The sequence below is a fragment of the Rhinolophus sinicus genome, linkage group LG13, assembly GCF_036562045.2.
Source record: "Rhinolophus sinicus isolate RSC01 linkage group LG13, ASM3656204v1, whole genome shotgun sequence".
Lineage (NCBI taxonomy): Eukaryota > Metazoa > Chordata > Mammalia > Chiroptera > Rhinolophidae > Rhinolophus > Rhinolophus sinicus.
The window spans coordinates 15,660,990-15,679,532 of NC_133762.1; the positions used below are offsets into that span (position 1 = coordinate 15,660,990).

The 18,543-nt window shown below is 53.0% G+C and overlaps 1 protein-coding gene across 4 annotated transcripts in view; it reads right to left on the reverse strand.

Annotated features, from left to right (window-relative positions):
- The window catches only part of TBC1D2B (TBC1 domain family member 2B), a 47,869-nt gene that overhangs the window by 16,783 nt on the left and 12,543 nt on the right, over positions 1-18,543 (reverse strand). For 3 of the 4 annotated variants that reach the window (XM_074317274.1, XM_074317273.1, XM_019751235.2), the window contains exons 2-7: positions 15,283-15,436; positions 6,813-6,978; positions 4,220-4,380; positions 2,092-2,324; positions 1,026-1,427; positions 350-460 (exon numbers count right to left, since the gene is read on the reverse strand). In XM_074317274.1, coding sequence (XP_074173375.1) covers positions 350-460; positions 1,026-1,427; positions 2,092-2,324; positions 4,220-4,380; positions 6,813-6,978; positions 15,283-15,436 — 1,227 coding nt within the window. Of the gene's footprint in view, positions 1-349; positions 461-1,025; positions 1,428-2,091; positions 2,325-4,219; positions 4,381-6,812; positions 6,979-15,282; positions 15,437-15,977; positions 16,065-18,543 lie in introns of those variants that run through there. The other variant, XM_019751237.2, reaches the window with a different exon arrangement.

Consider the following 18,543-nt stretch of genomic DNA (forward strand, 5'->3'; position numbering starts at 1 on the left):
TTTATTTTGTTCTTTAGATTCCACACACAAGTGAGATCATACGGTATTTGTCTTTGACTTGTTTCACTCAGCATAACATCCTTTAGATCCATCCAAGTTGTCGCAAGTAGCAAGATTTCACACTTTCTATGGCAGAGTAATACTCCTCTGTATGTATGTACCACCGTTTCTTTATCCAACCGTCCATTGATGGACACTTGGGTTGCTTCCATAGCTTGGCTATTGTAAATAGCGTTGCAGTGAACATGGGGGTACAGATAGCTTTTCAAATTAGTCAAGCATGGTCATTTTTAAATGGTTTTGAATCATGCCTCCCACCAAATAACAGAATACATCTGTCCTGACCCACCTTGGCCATCAGATCCCTCTCTCTCCTTTCTGCATTTCTCCGTAGAGCTGAGAGTTCCAAAATTTCCTTATTTAGAAATTTATTCTGGGTTTTGTACCCCTGTAGATTATCCTGTTGAAAAAAATTCATCAGTTCACATTGGTTGAATGTTGACTAATTATTTGACATAATGAAGATTTTGCTACCTCATCAAACAGCCCTGCTAAGTTAGAGCGAGCGCTGAGGAACTGAAAGCTGATTATCAGACACTTTCTGATCAACCTTCGGGGCCGCCCGTGGCAGGACAGGCAGCCAGGGAGTACTGTGTGACAAAGGACGGGGAAATGAATTGGTTTAACGGTGGTGATTTTCCTCAACTGAGCACTGAGGGGCAGGGCACGGCCTCCAGAGGTTACGTGGAACAGTGACGCTCTCAGGGTGTAAACAGAGAGGCGTCCCAGCAGCCCGGAAGCGAGACGGGAGTGAGCTGAGGCTGTCGGAGCGATGGCAGCACGCTGACCACCTCCCACTGTCCGAGGCAGCTCTCAGCAGAGCACACGGCCTGTCAGGCACAGCTGCTCTGCTGTCACGCCATGAGCTCACTGAGGCCAGCAGCCTTGGAGTGACACCAACGGACAGGACTGTGCAGGGGTCTGGGACCTCGTCCCGGTCATCAGAGCCCACGGCCTGCTCTTACCTTCAGCCTGTCCAGCTCCAGCTGGTCCCTGGCGGCGGGCGTGGGTGCGGGCACGGGAGAGCCGGGCACCCAGGTGGGGGAGGACGCGCCGCCCTCACACTGGCTGAGCTGGCGGGACAGCTTGATGATGACCTCGTCCTTGGCCTGGATGGTCTCCATCAGCATCCCCAGCTGCTCGTTGAGCTCGCCCACCTTGCTCTTCAGGGTCCTCACTTCCTGCTGCAGGCTCTCCTTCTCCAGGCTGAAGCGCTCCAGGTGGCCGGCGAGGCCCAGGATCTGCTCGTCCTTCTGGTGGAGGAGCTCAAGCGTGTCCTCTGGGGCCCCCTCGCAGAGCCGGCTGCTCGTGAAGTACTTGTCATACTGCGACGACCGCACCGTCTGCTGCAGCAGCCGCACGAGCTCCTGGAGTCAAGGGTGGGGGGCAAGGGGGAAGCAGAAGGTGACAACTCGGCAAGGGGCACCCGCTGGAATGTGAGCAGATGCGGACTTTACTGGAAACATTTTAATAGCAAGTTCCCTCTTGAAGAATCTCAGAGATAAAGAGGAAAAACCACGTACTCCATACAGACTGCCTGCAGAGAACAATCGTAGGAAACAGGAAATCATGCGCATGCACACTGCCGTTTGCAATGTTTCCTGGTAAACACTCATCCGTATTCAAAACCCTGGGCTCTAAAAGTCACCGGCCTGCTGAGCAGTTAAGAGTAGTTGGGTCTGATCAGCTCAGGAGGAAATGTTTAACAGGATCTGGAAAGCCTTTTAACAACTGTTGTTCCTGGACACTGGGCCGAAGCTCAGAGACATCCAGCGTCAGTGGGATTGCGCGGTGCAGACAACACACTCCTCTGGCCCCTTGAGGGGTCTTCACCCTCCTGGGAAATTCCAAAGCCTCTCAACAAATGACCCAGCAGAGTGGCAGTGCCTAGGACAGTGGCCATGGCAACATGGCACTTTGAGGGGAAAGCACCTTCTGGGAAAGAAAAGAGAGAAACCTGAAAGCAGCCAGGCTTGGCCCCCGGACCCCCGCCCTCTGGTGGGATGAGAGAGAAGCCGAAGGAGAAGCTACCTTCTGACCGCACAGGTCTTTCTTTAACTGCTCCAGCTCTTCCTGCTGACTCTGGACCTGCAGCTGCATTTCACAGGCCATCTTGCTGGCGCTGCCACTGCCCCATGTCCCCTCGGTTGAAGGGTCACCACTACTGTGACGATTTTTGTACGATCCAATCATGTCTTTCAAAGGGCGCTTCCCTTTGTAAGGAACACGTCCAAAATCAAAGGGAAATCCTGAGCCAGTCACTCCTGCGTAAAAACAAAACTTGCTTTTTAAGTGTAGGCAAAATCCCCGGTTTGGAAACTCCAATAAAACACAGCCTCTCACCTGTCACTCTGCAAGCAGCCTGATTCACCCCCTAGAGATGCATCTGTCCCCGCCACATTCTTGATAATAACCAAGCCTGAATCAGACCTGGTCCCCACTGGATCCTTCCTTACAAGACTCACCACACAACCACTTCAAAAGAACACAGTCTCATCTGATTGCTCAATCTCTGCCTTAAGACAGATGGAAAAAACGCAGGCTGTACACTGGCAACTAATGAGGAACTAATGACAAAAATTGCACTATTGCTTTCCTGAGGTTCTCTGGCAATGCTAAGTTTATTTGCCAAAATCTATTTTCAGAAGCTCAGGGCTAAATGTCTATGCTCACATCACCGTTTTCGCATTTCAGGTACTTTCAGGAACAGAGAGAACAGAGACATAAGCCGGGGAAGGATGTGGCTGCTTCAGCGCCCATGACATTCTGGGAACACCCTGCAAGGGTGAGCCCCTCTGTTAAGTTGGATGGCAGGTTCCCAGGGCAAGACTCAGACCTACTGGGATGCTTGGCCTCTTATCTTTGCTAATTTGTCTTTAGTCAAAAACACAAACAACCCCCCCAATATATGTTTTAAACATCATAAATACACATTTAAAGCATGACAGAGCCAGTGGGGTGCCCGGATATTTAAGAATATTGAGGGATCTAAATAAAATTTAGTGTGGATGGATTCAAATCTACATACTCAAAATATGAAGGGGGGAGACTAAAGAGTACATACCATACAGATTCCATTTCCATAAAGTTGGAAAACAGGAAAAAGAATCTATGCTTTGAGGAGTGGGCACAGTCCTTACTCCTGGGGGTGGTGACTGGGAGGGCTGGGGGCGGGGCTGGCTCCAGGGGGCGGGGCTGGCGGGGGGGGGGCACTAAAGGACTGGGGGGAGTCCCGTTTCTAACCTGAGTGCTGACTACATGGGTGTTGTCACTGGGCAACAATCCAGTGAGCGATGTGTTTTTTTTCTGTTTTGTTTTGTTTTTAAGTGTGGTTTTCCAAGACCCATGGGCTCCAAGTCAGGTAGTTGTTTCAATCTAGTTGTGGAGGGCGCAGCTCACAGTGGCCCATGTGGGGATCAAACCGGGTTAAGAGCACCACACTCTAACCAACTGAGCTAATCGGCCGGCCCAAGTCATGTGGTTTTGATTTGGGGACTTTTCTGCACATTATACTTCGATGAAAAAGTTGACATAAAAATGGGAAATACAAGGAAGGGTAGTTCGCTTTCCATCAATAACATGGACACCAGGCTGGTGGGCTGATTCTTGGAGCCATTACAGGAAATACCCACGAAGGAAGCAGGACCAAAGCCCCGAGACACCTCTGTCCCTGTGTGTCTTCCGTGCAGGCGCCCTCTCTGCGGGGCAGCTGTTCCAGCGCAGCTGGAGGCCCTCGTCCCTCCCTCCCACATCCCTGAGCCCTCTGGGTGCCCTTTCCGGTCCTGCTCACTCTCATTCCTTCCCATCTCATTGCCAAAGTCTCTCCGGGGACTCGGAGCCCACACTGCTCTCCACTGACCCCAATGCGCTTCCTCCAGGAAGCACTCCTGGGTGCCCCCCAGCCCTGCCACGCAGCAGGTAACCAAGCACACTCATTGAACGTCTTGTCGCCCTGCGCCAGTGGGGACACTGCACGGTCCTGTGGGACGCACACCAGCTCCCCCTCAAAGCCCGTCCTGGTGGTCCTTTCCCAGGGCACAGAGAATGTCTCCTTGGTAACCCTCACTGGGACTCATGCTTCCAGAAACATCTGCTCCTGAAGAGTCCCCGAGCTCTAGACGGCAGTGGCGAGAATGACAGAGCAGGCGCCTCGTGATACCTCTGCTTCCTTCGGGGACCTGCCTCTTCCTCTCCTCGAGTACCATGGACTCTTCCAGGTCTTTGGGGCTCGGGTCTAGAAGCTCCCACTCCTCACTGGTATAAAACACACTCTTCCGACTGTCATGCCCTCTCCCAGGACGCAGAGAAGACATTGAATTTCTAGTGGGAAAAATGAGATGTGTTATTTTTTAACATTTGTAAAACAAAATGGAATTTCACATCTGTAGGGGTGGCACAAATGAAAAGATCGGACAGTATCCGACACTGGTGAGGGGGTGGAGAGACGGGGACTCACAGCGCGCTGTGGGGTCTAACCTGGTGCTGTGACCACGGAGAAGAGTTCAGCAATGGAGGCAGGTGAAGAGCGCCGGCCCTGAGACCCAGCATTTCCTGAACTGAGTCCTGGATACGCGCACAGGAGACAGAGACAGGAACGTCCACAGTCGCCAAAAAGACACAACTCAAACATCCACCAGCAGGAAAACAGATACACTGAAGCACATCCATGCCATCAAATGTCATCCATCACTTAAAATGAATGAATTCACTCGACAGACATTTACTGCGTACCTACTATGTGGCAGGCACTACGCTAGGTGTTTGGAATAAGCCAGGGGACAAAACAAAGACCTTTGTCTTCATGGAATATACTGTCTCGCTAAAGCTACACTATCATGGATACATATTCGTGGATACATATTTTTTAAATGTTGAATGAAAAAGGAAAGAAAATTGAAGAGTGACACGTACAACAGGATCGCATTTTAAATGCGCGAAATAATACTGTTAGTAGGTATTTACAGACAGACACAGATTCTGGTTACCTCCGTGAAGGGCGAGACAGGAACGGGATCACGGAGGCGAGGATCTGAACTGTGTCCATAAAGTTGCAATTTGTTTTTTTTTTAAAGGACAAAATTGTACAGCTGGGTACTGGCTACCTCTGTAACCAACCTGCTACTCTCCATACTTGCCCATGTGCTAAAACTATTTCAATAAAACTTAAAAACTAGGCTGGGATTTCTGCTTCCAGTGAAGACGGAATTACAGGGACTGAACTTACCGTCCCCAGAAACAACCAAAAAACTGAACAAAATAAGGGGAAACGACTATCAGCTATCAGGCCTCAGGCAGCACCCGACCTGATCCTGAGAGGGTGACATGAATGAGGGGCGCCCACCTCTGCCCAGCTTACAGCCAGTGCAGGCAGGGGACCCCGGGTGGAGTTCATCAGACACAGAGCTGGAGAAGAGCTGTACAGACAGACAGCAGAGATCTCAGAGGGCTGCCAAGACCCCAGAGAAGGACGTCAGGCTGTGTGTAAGAAAGCTATCCAAGGACCGGGAGAGAACCGCCTAAGAAGAGGGGACAGTCTCTGAGGGGACACAGGGTGGGGACAGTGTGATGCGCCAGCAGCCAGAGTGGGAAGCCTCCGACGTCATAGGGCCTCAGACGTACTCAGACAAACGTGGCTGACATTATCCCCAAAGGCTGCTCTCATCCCACCTACCAATGCTGCAAAGGGAACTTGAAAAGTATCAAACTGTTTCTGAGTAATTAAACTACACTCCGGAACCAAGTTCAAGAATACTTACAGGAATACCAAAAAAATCCTGCATCTAGAAAGGTAAAATGCACAATTTCAGGCATCCAGTAAAAAAATTACCAGGCAAAGAAGTAGGAAAATACGACTCATTATAAGGAGAAAAATCAGTAAATAGAAACAGACCCAGAAATGTCAAAGAATAAAATTAGTACAAAAGGACTTTAAAAGTTATTATAACTATTTCCCCACATCTAAGAAGCTAGAAGAAAACCACAATGTTTATGTAAAAATTCACTGATGAGATTAGCATTAGATTATAGACATTGTAGAAGGAAAGATTAGGGAACTTGACGACATTGCAAGAGAAACTATCTGTATGCTATGATGCCATTTATATGAAATGTCCAGAATTAGCAAATCCATACAGACAGAAAGTAGCCTGGTGGGTGCGGAGGGCGGAGGGGGAAGGTTGGGGGGAACGGGAAGTGACTGCTAACGGGTACTGGGGTTTCTTTTAAAACTGATTGTGGTGATGGGTGGATAGCTCTGCGTATATACTAACAACTACTGAACTGTACATTTCCAATGGGTGAATTGTATGGGATGTGAATTCCACCTCAATAAAGTGTTCCTTACCAACAAAAACGAGAACAAACCCCCCCTCTCTTCTATTACAGGCCGAGCGTGGAAACACAGAGCAGAGATCTGGGACAGCCTGGGGTCCTGGAAAGGCGGCTGGCCCCTGGGGACCAGAGGCCTGCTCTGTACCCGGGGAGCCTCGTGACCTTAGACAAGGGCCCTTGCTGGGCTAGTTTCTCTCCACAAAATGCCAAGCACAGGACCTACCTGCCAGAGTCATGGCTAAATGAAACCACAAGTGTGCAAGTGTCGCCAACGTCAGGCCTGTAACAGGCACTGCACACAAGCACCGTGTGATGACAAAGACCATCACTAACACAGGCAGTTTTATGATTTCATGCACCAATGATAACGTCGTATCAGAAGCCCAATTTCCAGTGTCACATGTGGCTTTGCAAGGACTTACTTGAGCTCAGTGCCCCACTGCTTCAGAGAGAAATTGATGGAATTCGGGTGCCCTGGGGCCGGCTGACTTGCAGCTTGCTCTCCCACCAGCTCTCCGGGGGCTGTTTCCACAGCTAAGACATTTCTGGCTTTTTCTGCAGAAGCATTTGGGTGTGGGTAAATGAACTCTGAAAAGAGAGGCAGAGGAAGGCAGTTAGTCAAAGCTTCCACCCAAAGGTTGATATCCTCCACAAAACACAGTAACAAGATTCTTATGTAGCAAACATAAGACTCTCTACTCCAGACACCACGGCATGTTTTAATGTGTACTACATACAAACATTCTCTGTGATGGCTTCAGTGCTCTGCAGCCACTCGGATCGAAAGTCCATCCACATTCCTCACAGGAAGCTTGCGATATGCTTCCAACCACCACGTGTTAACGGCCTCGGCCCAGGGAGGGAGGAGACTGGGTTCTAGCCTGACATTGGCGGTGACCCACGCCCACTCACCTCACTGGCAAGGAACAACTTCCACGATAAACTGCTAGGTACAGACAGCAAAGTGCAGATCAGGTTATCGATAGGACACACCCTTTTCTCCTAGAAAGTGGGGGGCTGCGAGTATGTACATATTAGCTAATAGGTGCAAATAGTGACCCTGACAAAATAAGTCTGCAGTGGCAGAAGTCGTTCAGTAAGTTCCTGGGCAGACGCATTCGTGCTAAAGCATGATCACGTTTCAGATTACAGCTCTAAAATGCAAGCTTCCGAAATATTTAGGGTGGAAATGATATAAGGCCCAAGATTTGTTTCAAAATATTTTGTTATGTAACAAATAAATCATAATATTTGCTCCAAAATAACAAAATTAAGTGGACAAGGGGATCAATGAAACAAGATGGATCATGAAATAATAGCTGAAACTACCCAATAAATAGGAGGGTAATATTATGTCCATTCTCTCTCTGCATGTCTTTAAAATTTCCCATAACAAAACCTTGCTTTTTACCAGTTTTGACAACAATGTATCCAAGTACAAATACTATGTATTCTTCCAAATGATCTGATCTCTGAGGACAGGCACGTTTGTAAGCAAAATATAACATTGTTTCACAACAACCGATTGCTGTAGACTTCCCTCTAGTAAAGCATGTCTACGTTGGCAATCTCAACCATCACCCCTTCTGTGAAAACAGAATCAGAATGGAACTGCTGAACACTGATATCCAAGAAAAAAATGACTTTTTAATAAGATGACACAATTCATGTCACTTAGGACAGGTGTCTGTGTACAGAAAGAACACAGGGGCGCCTGGGCTGCAGGACCCCTGGAAATCGATGTCCCAAATGAGAACACCTTCTGATGGCTCCCACTTTGCAGGCAGGTCCCTCACCTGACGATGGTCAGTGTGGCTGGGAAAGTGTCCCGGGTGTGGCATGAAGAAGTGACTGCTGTGCTGCAGCCAGGAGGGCCGGCACCGGCTGACAGGGGGTCCAGCGAGAGGGTGTGTTGGGAGACAGGGCTACAGGCTGGGGACTGGAGGACAAGCACAACGCAAGGCCAGAAGTCACAAGCACCAGAGTCCCAATTCTCGGTTCAAATGACTGTCGTGCAGTAAGCACTCGCTGGAGGGTACACGGTGAGAGTCGTGGCCCTAAGGAGGGCACATCTGAGAGACACAGCGTAACAAAATGTCAAGCTGCAACGCCCGGACGCACCGCCTCCCTGGCGTCCAGACCCTTCCTCCGAGCCGCTGGGCCCCAGCGAGGCCACGGGGGCTGCTCCAGGGAGGGAGGGAGGCCAGCGCAGCCCGCAGAGGTTCCTCTTTCACTCCTTTATATATTGGAGTTCCCCATCAGATTTCATTTGGAAAAGGAGTTCCAATAAACAAACGAAAAACAAGTCCAAACACGGCTAAGAGGGGCCGTCTGCTGTACCTGCTTCACGTGTCAGGACACGAAAGCCCAGGGCTGGGCCTAGGACAGCCACCTGCCCTACGGCGGGCCAACCTCCCAGCAGGTAGTGAGGGCGCCTACTAGAGGTGGTCCCCAGGCCTGGCGTGTGCGTGTGCCAGCAAACGGGCAAGGCTGGCACACGGGCTTCTGAATGTTGGTCTCCCCAGATACCTCACGGGCAAAGCATTACAATTCTAAGCCACCCCAGGAAATAAACACAAGGAACTGTAACAGCCGAGTCCAGCCTCTGGTTCCTGTGTGGGCTGGCAGCAAGGTGAGGGCTGGCAGCAAGGTGAGGGCAGTCCCTTGCGGAGGCAGACTGTCAAATGCTCTGTGTGACACAGAAAACCCCAAGACTACCAAGAAAACCCAGCACTTGCAACAACCCTCAGCCACACCGGAAGTGCTTCCTGGGGAAGTCAAGGCCCTGGGGGTGGGTGGGGAAAGGGAACTGGAGGCCACGGAGGATGGTGACCAAAAAGACCAGTAGTGACTTATCTGCTGTGAAAATAGCTATTTCCCAGTTTGGGCTACTATTGCTATTTTTTCTGGTTTTCAGTTTTTCGAAGACCACGTGTGATGTACTTAATTAAAAGTAGAGCTGCGGGCTTCTCCTCAGCACTTGCCCGAACATTAGCATTCAGGGAACTGCCTCAGAGGGACTCAACTAGGACGGGGCAGAATTCCCTTGAAGCCTCTAAGAGGATGGACTGGATTCCCGAACATGGCATTTATCTCCGCGTGGCATCGCGGTCAGCGCTAGCAGTCAGCGAGAGAGGAAGTCTGTGCCCGAAGGCTTTGCTGTTAGACCGTCCCTGTTCTTGTCCAACATTTGCAAACACTTAGGTGACAAGCCTGAGCCAGCTCTGGGCGACAGCTTTTACATTTCTAGGTTGATTCCAGCACAACCTCTTAACTCCAGCATGGCCAGGACAGTCTCGGCTTCCCAGATGTCCAGGAGCCGTTCCCACAGATGGCATACAACACGGGCCCACACGCGGAGGCAGCCTCAGTGGTCGTCCCCCCTCCTGCTCCAAGCCTGATGCCTCCATCAGGCCAGGCCCTGCACCAGCAACCCCCGCACAGAGCAGAGCTGTGTGCTGCAGGAGAATTCCCAGGACGCAGAGCCCAGTGTTGCCCGAGAAAGGAGCAAAGAGCCCTGGGAGAGGCTGCTCCCACGTGTGTCACAGAACCCGCCACAGAGAGCCTGGAGGTCACCGCTGGGAGGGGGAGGACAGTGGGGTTGCCCTGAACACGCTTTCTGCTTTTATCCGTGTGGCTTTGATCTGGATTGTGAAGGAGCGGCCAGGAGCAGCAGATGTGCGTTCCAAGTGAGGTCTCTGAGATCCGGGCACCAGAAGGAGAGGTGGCAAGTCACGGGTTCTGAGAGCCCCAGGAGGGCCAGGCCACCTGCCCAGTAGCTTACTTGTCCATTTGCTCCTCCACAACCCCCACCAAGGGCGTAAGTCCTGTGAGAACGGGGCCCCAGTCGGATTTGCTAGCAGCTGCGTAGCCAACGCCAAGCAGAGAAGGACCCAGTAAACACGGGTACAGGCTCAGTGAATAAACAGAAGACCCACGAACGTGGCCTGGCAGGCAGGGCCTTGTCCGGGCTCAGGAGGCGCTGTGGTGTCCAACGGGCACAGGCTCATCGTCCCTCTGAGAGGCCCCTGAATTAGGGTGGGGTGCACCGCTGGCTCCACGCGGCCCCCTCTCCCCTCACACCTCCCTCTGCCACCTGCACTGACCCCGCCCAGCTCGCCTCCCTGCCCGCCCGGCGTGCAGGCTCCTTTCCGGTCTCCTCCAGGAGGCTGGAGCGGAGCCCCGCGGCTGGGCATGACAGAAGGGAGCTCAGAGAGCATCGAGCCCACAGAAGGGAGCTCAGAGCATGTTCGCGTCACAGAAGGGAGCTCAGAGAGCATCGAGCCCACACACGGGGAAGAGTGTGACCAAGGTGCCATACTTTCTCCCCTGGGACAGGCTGCCTCTCGGACACTGCTGGCGGTTCCCGTGACTCTGTAGGTTACAACAGCTGGCATCATGCAGAGTCTTACAAACGGGATCACAAGATCCCAGCGTCTGTGATCGCTTTACCGAGTGACGTGAAACGATCACGTGCAATTCCTGCGGCTTCGCCAGGGCTGGGCCTGCGTTCTGCACGGACAGCACCACACACTCGGGGCTGCGGCCATCAGCCACATCCCCTCCCGCCCTCCCACACAAGCTGCTGGCGCACAGTGGCCACACTGTGTGACGTGGCTGCTTTGGGAGGAAACGTGTGGTCGTCCCCAACCGTCTTCACGACGCCATTTTCTGTGAGAAATACCGTCTGGACTCCAACAGGCCCTTTGGCACGCACGCCTCCTGGGGCCTGACTGCTTCTGGCCCCCTGAACTCCCACGTCTTAAAAAACACCAAGTCTGGCTACCCCACGCTTGTGTGCTCATGAGTGTACGTGGGAAGTGAGTAGTCAGACGTGCTAGACACACTTCCTGTCATGCGGCCACTAGCCATTTACGGGCGCCTCCTTTGGGTTTTGGCTACCTCACAGCCAGCAGCTGGGAAAGTCTGGGGCCCTCGGCTTTCTCTTTGCAAACTATTCCTTTGTCCCGAAACTAGGTCTTCACCTATCCAGACACAGAAGACGCGCAGAGTGGTGCTGGCGGGGCACTTTCACGGCCTGGCCGGGGAAAGGAAGGCAGACAGAGCAGACAACGAGAAAAACGTCTCCCACTTTCCAATACCCAATTCAATATTAGGCCGAAATCCCAACCACACAGGTGGTAGCAGACGCCTACTCTGACGACAAGAGCTCTAGAAAACACATGAACGTAGCCATCACGGGCCAGTGTCCGCCGCCCGGCAGGCACTCATTCTAGCTGAGCCTCCCACAAGCCCTGGTTTTCATGGTGGCCCCGTGCTCAGCTACGACACTCGCCTCCCCAAACTCCCTTGCAGCCAAGGCTAGCCATGGGACCCAGTTCCAGCTGGGGGGCACAGCAAGGGCTTCTGGGAAAGCTTTCTCCTTTTGGACACCGGTGCCACTCCCAGAGGCAGCTCGCATGAGGAGAGACGCTAATCCACACAGTGGGTCCCGCAGGACACTGGTGAGCTGCGCTGCCTGTCAGGAGATAAGTCCCTGTAAGTCCCCGTTTGTCAGGTTTCCTGTTAATGGCAGCTGGACACCAGCCTGATTTGAAACGGTAACAGACACATAGGCACACACGCACACGTGCACACACACGTACATATCTTTACCCTGAACAGTGCAGTTTCCTGTGTGACATCACTACACAGCGGTCACTGTTACTGTTCCAGGGCCTTCTAACTGCCAGTGAAGGTATCCGCTCCCGGCCATTCAGCGGGTGACCTCGCACCCCCTCGCCCGTCTCAGACAGCCTCCCACGTCTCCCCGGACCAGCTACCCAGCTTTCTTTTGGTCACTCCTGCCCGCCCACTCTCCCTTCCAGCCAGGTGCTCGGTCTCTAGGCCTCCAGGCCTTTCCTTCCTTGCTCCCCAGGGCGGCCTACTAGACCTTAGGGGCTCAGTCTAGCTGTCTCCAAGCCCAGGAAATCCTGCAGAGCCCAAGCGCAGGGAAGGCTCCTGCTCTCACCTCTGCCCCGTGCTTACCGGACTGTGTCACCCAGACAAGACGCCAATGAAAGTGTGATGCTTTATTCCAACAAAACTTCATTCCACAGGCCATAGCCTGTATTAGAGGGAAAATGACTGACTCAGAGTCTGACAAACAGTAAATACACATCTGAGCCCGGCCCGCACGGCTCCTTCACCACATGGAGCTCTTCCGAGAGGCGACGGAAAACACAGCTCCCTGCATCCTTCCGCACGCCGGCTGCAGGCGCTAGGAGGGCACAGATGGTGACACCCTTCACACAACTAATGGAAACGTTACCAAACTGGGTAATGAGGACAGAACAGCAGGAAAGTTTTATTTTCTAGTGCAAAGCAGAGCTATTAAAATATTCTTAAAAAAAAAACCCCAAAAAACATTCTTCTTTGATTCTAGCTGCAGGCAGCACGGTTAGGACAAACTGCCAACATGGCTTCAGAAACATCACAGAGCACATTTTATCTTTTAACCAATTTTTATCTCTGACGATAAAACAGAAGGGGCCCTTCTTCTAGACTTCCTCCTTTAGACTTTTGGACTCCCTGAGTGATTACAGTCTCACAAATGGGCCAGCGGTCCAAAGTTTCATCATGAGCTCTTAGAAGCTATCTAAAAGTTGGTGGAAGTGTAAAAGTAGTCGTTTCTACACATAAATCTTCAGACGTTGTGCTGCTCTGACGACAAAGTCCAAAGCCCCAAAGCCCGACGTCAGGACTCCGCCCCCGGCCCGTGTGTGCCTGCAGCGGGCTGGGCTCAGCCACTGCTTCCCGTCTGGGGCCACCTGCCTCCTCACAGCTCCCGAAGGCACCAGGCTCCAGCTCTCGCCTGAAACGCCTCTGTCTTTCCCTGGCGAACTCCTGCTCACCCTGCAGGTCTCAGGGCAGCTGTCAGCCCCTCAGAGAGGCCCCCAAGCACCCACTCCGGGACCTCTGTACCCCATATGCCCTCTCACACCCACCTCATTTTTTCTTCACACCTGCTCGACCAGAGATTCTGAGTGGAGGGGCCACGCCCATCCCGATGCCTGCTCTGCTGCATGATAAGCAGATGTCAGGGGACGAGCTCAAAGCCCCACACTTAGGGGTCCCCAAGCCAAGTGAAGAGGACCAACTATGGGCTTCGGGGGTTTTTCTGGCTCCCCAGCCACGGCATTTCGCCTTAAAAGAGGGAAGGACAGTGCGCTAGTGACTGCAGGGCTGGGTGCGACCGCTCTGCCCTGGCGGTGTAACATGCCGAGCCTCTGCTAGACAAGCACTGTGTCCTCAGAATAAAGGGACCGACAAAGCAGGCCCTGTGTGCCCGGGCGGCAGCTGCCATCGTGACCCCTGCTGGTTCCCCTACGGTTCCCACATGTTCCGAGTGGTTTCGATCCTGAGTCACTGAGCTTCTGATCAAAAGCGCTACCACAGTGGCTTTTCAAAAATCTCGCTGAACAATGAGCAGAATTGTGAACTAAACACAGAGGGCTCAGGCTTAAAAATAAAGGCATCACCTTGGCACTCGACACTGTTGGTTAAGACGTTCGTGAAAATGACCTGAGCCCTCTCCCAGGACAACGTACCGAGTCTGAAGCCCAGTGACTCTCACTGACCAGAGGGCTGACCTGCTGGATTACGAGGACGGGCTAAAGCACAGTTGGCGGCAAAACAGGGATTTGCAGGAAAAAGATCATTCATAGTCCAGCAAGACATTTGTTGCCGAAACAAGCCGGTTGCACATGTGCCAACATCATCGCTGGTTTACAGGGAACTCGAATGGAGCCCGTGCTCCCTGAGCAGAGCCCACGGGTGTTATGAAGCTCAGGCCACGTCTCGCTGTCAGGGCAGAAGCAGCCCTTACTGGCTTAAATTTCAGCGTGTATGCCTTTGATCCTTCATAAAAGCCAGCGGAATGGCCAGGCCCTCTCACGCCTTCCCAGGACTCAGAGGTCTGTGTTCCTTGAGGCCTGACTTCTCCCTGTAGGAAGATGGGGGCTGTTGTCCTGCTCTCTTGTTTAACAGGGCTCACCACAACCCAAAGTCATGAGAAGATCACGGGTGTTAAGTGTTGACATTCAAATATAAAACCACATTACGTCTACACTGCAGTTGGCCAGGGATGGCCATGCATTGTGGAAAGGCCACAAGTGCGGAAAGACATGGAACCGCTGTTTGACAGTTAAAGGCTTCCTAAGGACCATCACTGGGTCCCACGAGTGCGTTGAGAATCCTCCCCAGTGTAGAAGCAGCTCTGCCCAAGCATGAAGGTGTGGGCGTGGGCCCCGAAGGTCGCAGGAGGCAGGCTGGCCCTGGAGTCGCACGGCGTCACCCCAGCACACGTACTACCTGCCGACCACGGCCGTAGGGTCTTTTCAGGGGGCAGGGCGCTGGCCCTGGAGTCGCACGGCGTCACCCCAGCACACGTATTACCTGCCGACCACGGCCGTAGGGTCTTTTCAGGGGGCAGGGCGCTGGCCCTGGAGTCGCACGGCGTCACCCCAGCACACGTATTACCTGCCGACCACGGCCGTAGGGTCTTTTCAGGGGGCAGGGCGCTGGCCCTGGAGTCGCACGGCGTCACCCCAGCACACGTATTACCTGCCGACCGCGGCCGTAGGGTCTTTTCAGGGGGCAGGGCGCTGGCCCTGGAGTCGCACGGCGTCACCCCAGCACACGTGCTACCTGCCGACCACGGCTGTAGGGTCTTTTCAGGGGGCAGGGCGCTGGCCCTGCCTGACTCCCCTGGGTCGTCGCTAGGCTTGGATACCATTCTGGACCTGGAAACCCTCGGCCACGGTGGCATGCTACCCATCCAGAAGGGGCCGTCACCACGGGTGGCATTCTGAATCGCCCTGCCAGGCGGACTTGCTGTGTGACACGGCGACACACAGAGAAGTGACACAGGTCCCTCCACTTGTGACTCACCTGTGGTGTCTCTGGCCACGAGGCCCTTAGAGAAGTCCCCCGGAGTCGGGGACGTCCCGCTGTCCCACTTGACCATGTCCAGACCATTGCAGTATTCCCACCTCTTCTGCTGAAGCTCCTGCAACCAGTAAGTCATGAGCTGACGATTAGGAGCCTGGAAAGAGGGAGGGAAAGTGTTATGGCCACCAAGACGATGAAGGGCCTAAAGAAACGACGTTTTGTGAGGACAGACTACACCTTCCCACCTGAAAGGGAGCATTAAGAACAGGTCAAAGGAATTTCAATCTCAAAACTTAGCAGCTTTTGCTCATAACACATTATTAAGCAAATAGCAATTTTAACATAAAGAATTTAACCCTCATAATAAATCTGTCTAAATTCTAGTATAAAATTACAGAATGGTAAAACTTAACACTTCCCTCAAAGTTAAGGAAGGCTTGATATTCCTGCTGCCCTTTCACTTGGGGCGCCTCTAAATTCTACCTCAAGAAACCAAACCTCACACAGAGATGGGTGACATGCTTGCCAAATAACCAGTCAAATCATGGCACTTAAACTCTGCCAGCACCTGGGAGAGCGCCCACAGAAAACCGCAGGTCACAGACTAAATGGAGCAGCTATTACAGGGGCTCATTTTTTTAATTGACATTTTTAAAGGACAGGGTACAGAGCAGGGAGGACACGCCCTCACTCACCGCTGGTGGGAATGTAGAAGCTGCAGTCGTTTGGGAAAATGGCTTGGCAGCGCCTGGTCCATCACTTACCATGTGACCAGGCAGCCCACTCTGAGACACTCCCCCGAGAGGAGGAAACACACAGAAACCTGCACGTGTGTTCACAGGCTTTATTCGCCACCACCCCAAATTGAAAGAAAGCCAAACGTCGTCCACCTGGTGAGCAGATAAACTGTGACTCACCCATGTGACAGGATACTACTCAGCCACAAAAAGCCAACCAGACTCGTGTGACACAGACCCCAAAAGACTACACACTACCTGGTTCCACGCATGCGACGTTCTGAAAAAGGCGAAATTACAAGGACAGGAAACAGATCTGTGGTTGCCAGGGCTTGGGGTGAAGGGGTGGCCGATGGCAGGGAACTTGGAGGTGATGGAGTGTCTGCATCCTGACTGGTGACAGAGCCATGCGTCGGCATTTGTACAAACTCACAGACTACATGCCACAGAGGGTGAGTTTCACCATGTGGACATGAAAGAAAATCAACCAGAGGGAAATGCACACAGTAAACCCAGCTGCAAACGAACGAGCTGGCGCCCAGGAAGGAAGCCATGACAGGTCACAGCTCCGCAAACACATGGGCATCAGTGAGGCAGGCACACGTCTGTCAGGTACACTGGTCCTGGGGCGGGATAATCCAGGAAACTGCTTCCCAGGCCTCACAGCAGCAAGTAACAGGCCTGGACACCCGTCTGCTGCTGTCCACAGCACGGGCTGTCTCTAGTAACACCTACAGAGTCCCAGGTAGGGAAAACCAGCCACCACAGGACGTCTGGGTACTTTAAAGAAAGTTCTTCCAACTATCAGCCGACCAACATGTACTATCCACATTTTCTACCTGGAATAATAGCCACCTGGTGCAGGACTTGGCCCCGGGGAGACGGGGAGACGCAGGAAAACAAACGAGTAGTTCTGAGGGAGTGTCAAGCGCTGTGACAGAGGTCAGAGGGGTGGTGGGCTGCTGTGACTGCAGAGCACTGAGGATGTACCCGAGGAGGTGGGACAGGAAACCTGCCAGCTGCAGACTCAATAAACAAACCCCCAGGATGTCCCCATTGCTCTAGCATCTAGCTCGGTGCCACACACAGGAGGTCAGGATCTGCTGAATCAACAAGAAAGGAATGAGCGAATAATCATGAAGGATGCAGGACCTTGGTGTTACAAGGCAGAGAAAAGCTGTGCAAAGGCCCAGAGCAGGAGAGCAGGGAGGGAGGCCGAGGGGGGCCCAGGGCGGGAAGGGCAGGAGCCTTCCTCATTCTTAGCAGGGCAACGAGGTGACCACTCAGTGTCACTGCTAGTGAAGGGTGGGGAGGGGATTAGCCCACCTGGGAGACCCGGCCTGGCTCTGGGGCAGGGAGAAGAGAACCCGGCACCGCCAGCGCCAGCGGAGGGGGGGAGCGGCTGTGAGACACAGCGCAGCCCACATCAGAGCCCAACGCCCACCTCGCCCCCTCCTCCTTCCACGGAGCTCCCCCCTCCCTGGTGGAGGACAGCGTGTGTGGATGGTGCATGCGTGCATGTGTGCTCTCGTCCTCCCACCAGCGCCCCTACCTGGCCCCCACGCCCACCCCAGGAAGAAGACCACCAGGGGTTGCCCAGACGCGCTCCTCTGTGCTCAGAAAACCAGGCACACACTCACCGGGTCAGGCCCCTCACTGACCTCCCCAGCTGTCTCCTGCAATGCACGCACCATGAAAAATCTGCTTTTTACAAGAAAACCTTCTCCCTTTAAATCTCTGAGGTTTACATCTAACTGGGAACAATTAGTAACGTCTTAGTCATCTCTAAATTCCGGGGGCAAAAAAACTTTTAGATCACATGCTTCCAACGTCTGACACATTATTCATATTACAGAAGTTGGGTCAATAAGGCGGGCAAAACTACCTCGAGACAATGATTAACAGGTTCGTTTCCTTTAAAAACATCTAGAAATCGCTGCGAGCACCGTGGAAGGCTGCGGCACTGCATGCCCGTGGCTTTAGGGCGCGTGGCAGCATCAGGGAGGCAGGGAGGCCCTTCCCTCAGGAAGCCGAGACCCAAACACAGAAACACACGCGGCTTACAGGGCAGGTGGCACCAAAAGGACAACATGGCGAAATCCGCAGAAATCCCGTCAGTCTCTGCGTGTTGCCCTCACTGTCTCGCAAACAGATGGAGGTGCTGTGCGGCCTCACTCGGTCCTAGGAGATGCAGAAGCAGAAACTCGTGTGTGCAGCCCCAGGCTCGCGACGACAGGTAAAGTCAGTCTCGATTCGCCCCGTGCCATAGTCGCCACAGCCTCCGGGGCTACTGCGCATGTGACACAGCTGGGACCACATGGTGACGTGTGTTGGGTGCACGGGGTTGAGTAAGATACACTTATTGAAATTCATGTCATCTGTGTATGTGGTGTCTGAAAACTGAAAGGCATGTGTTACGGCTCAGACTGTGTTTGTCTGGGACAGCGCTGGTCTAACGTGAGCGAGTATGTCCCATTCCGAGAGCTAAGCTGGTGGGAAAGCCAGAGGGTGGGAAACGGCCTGG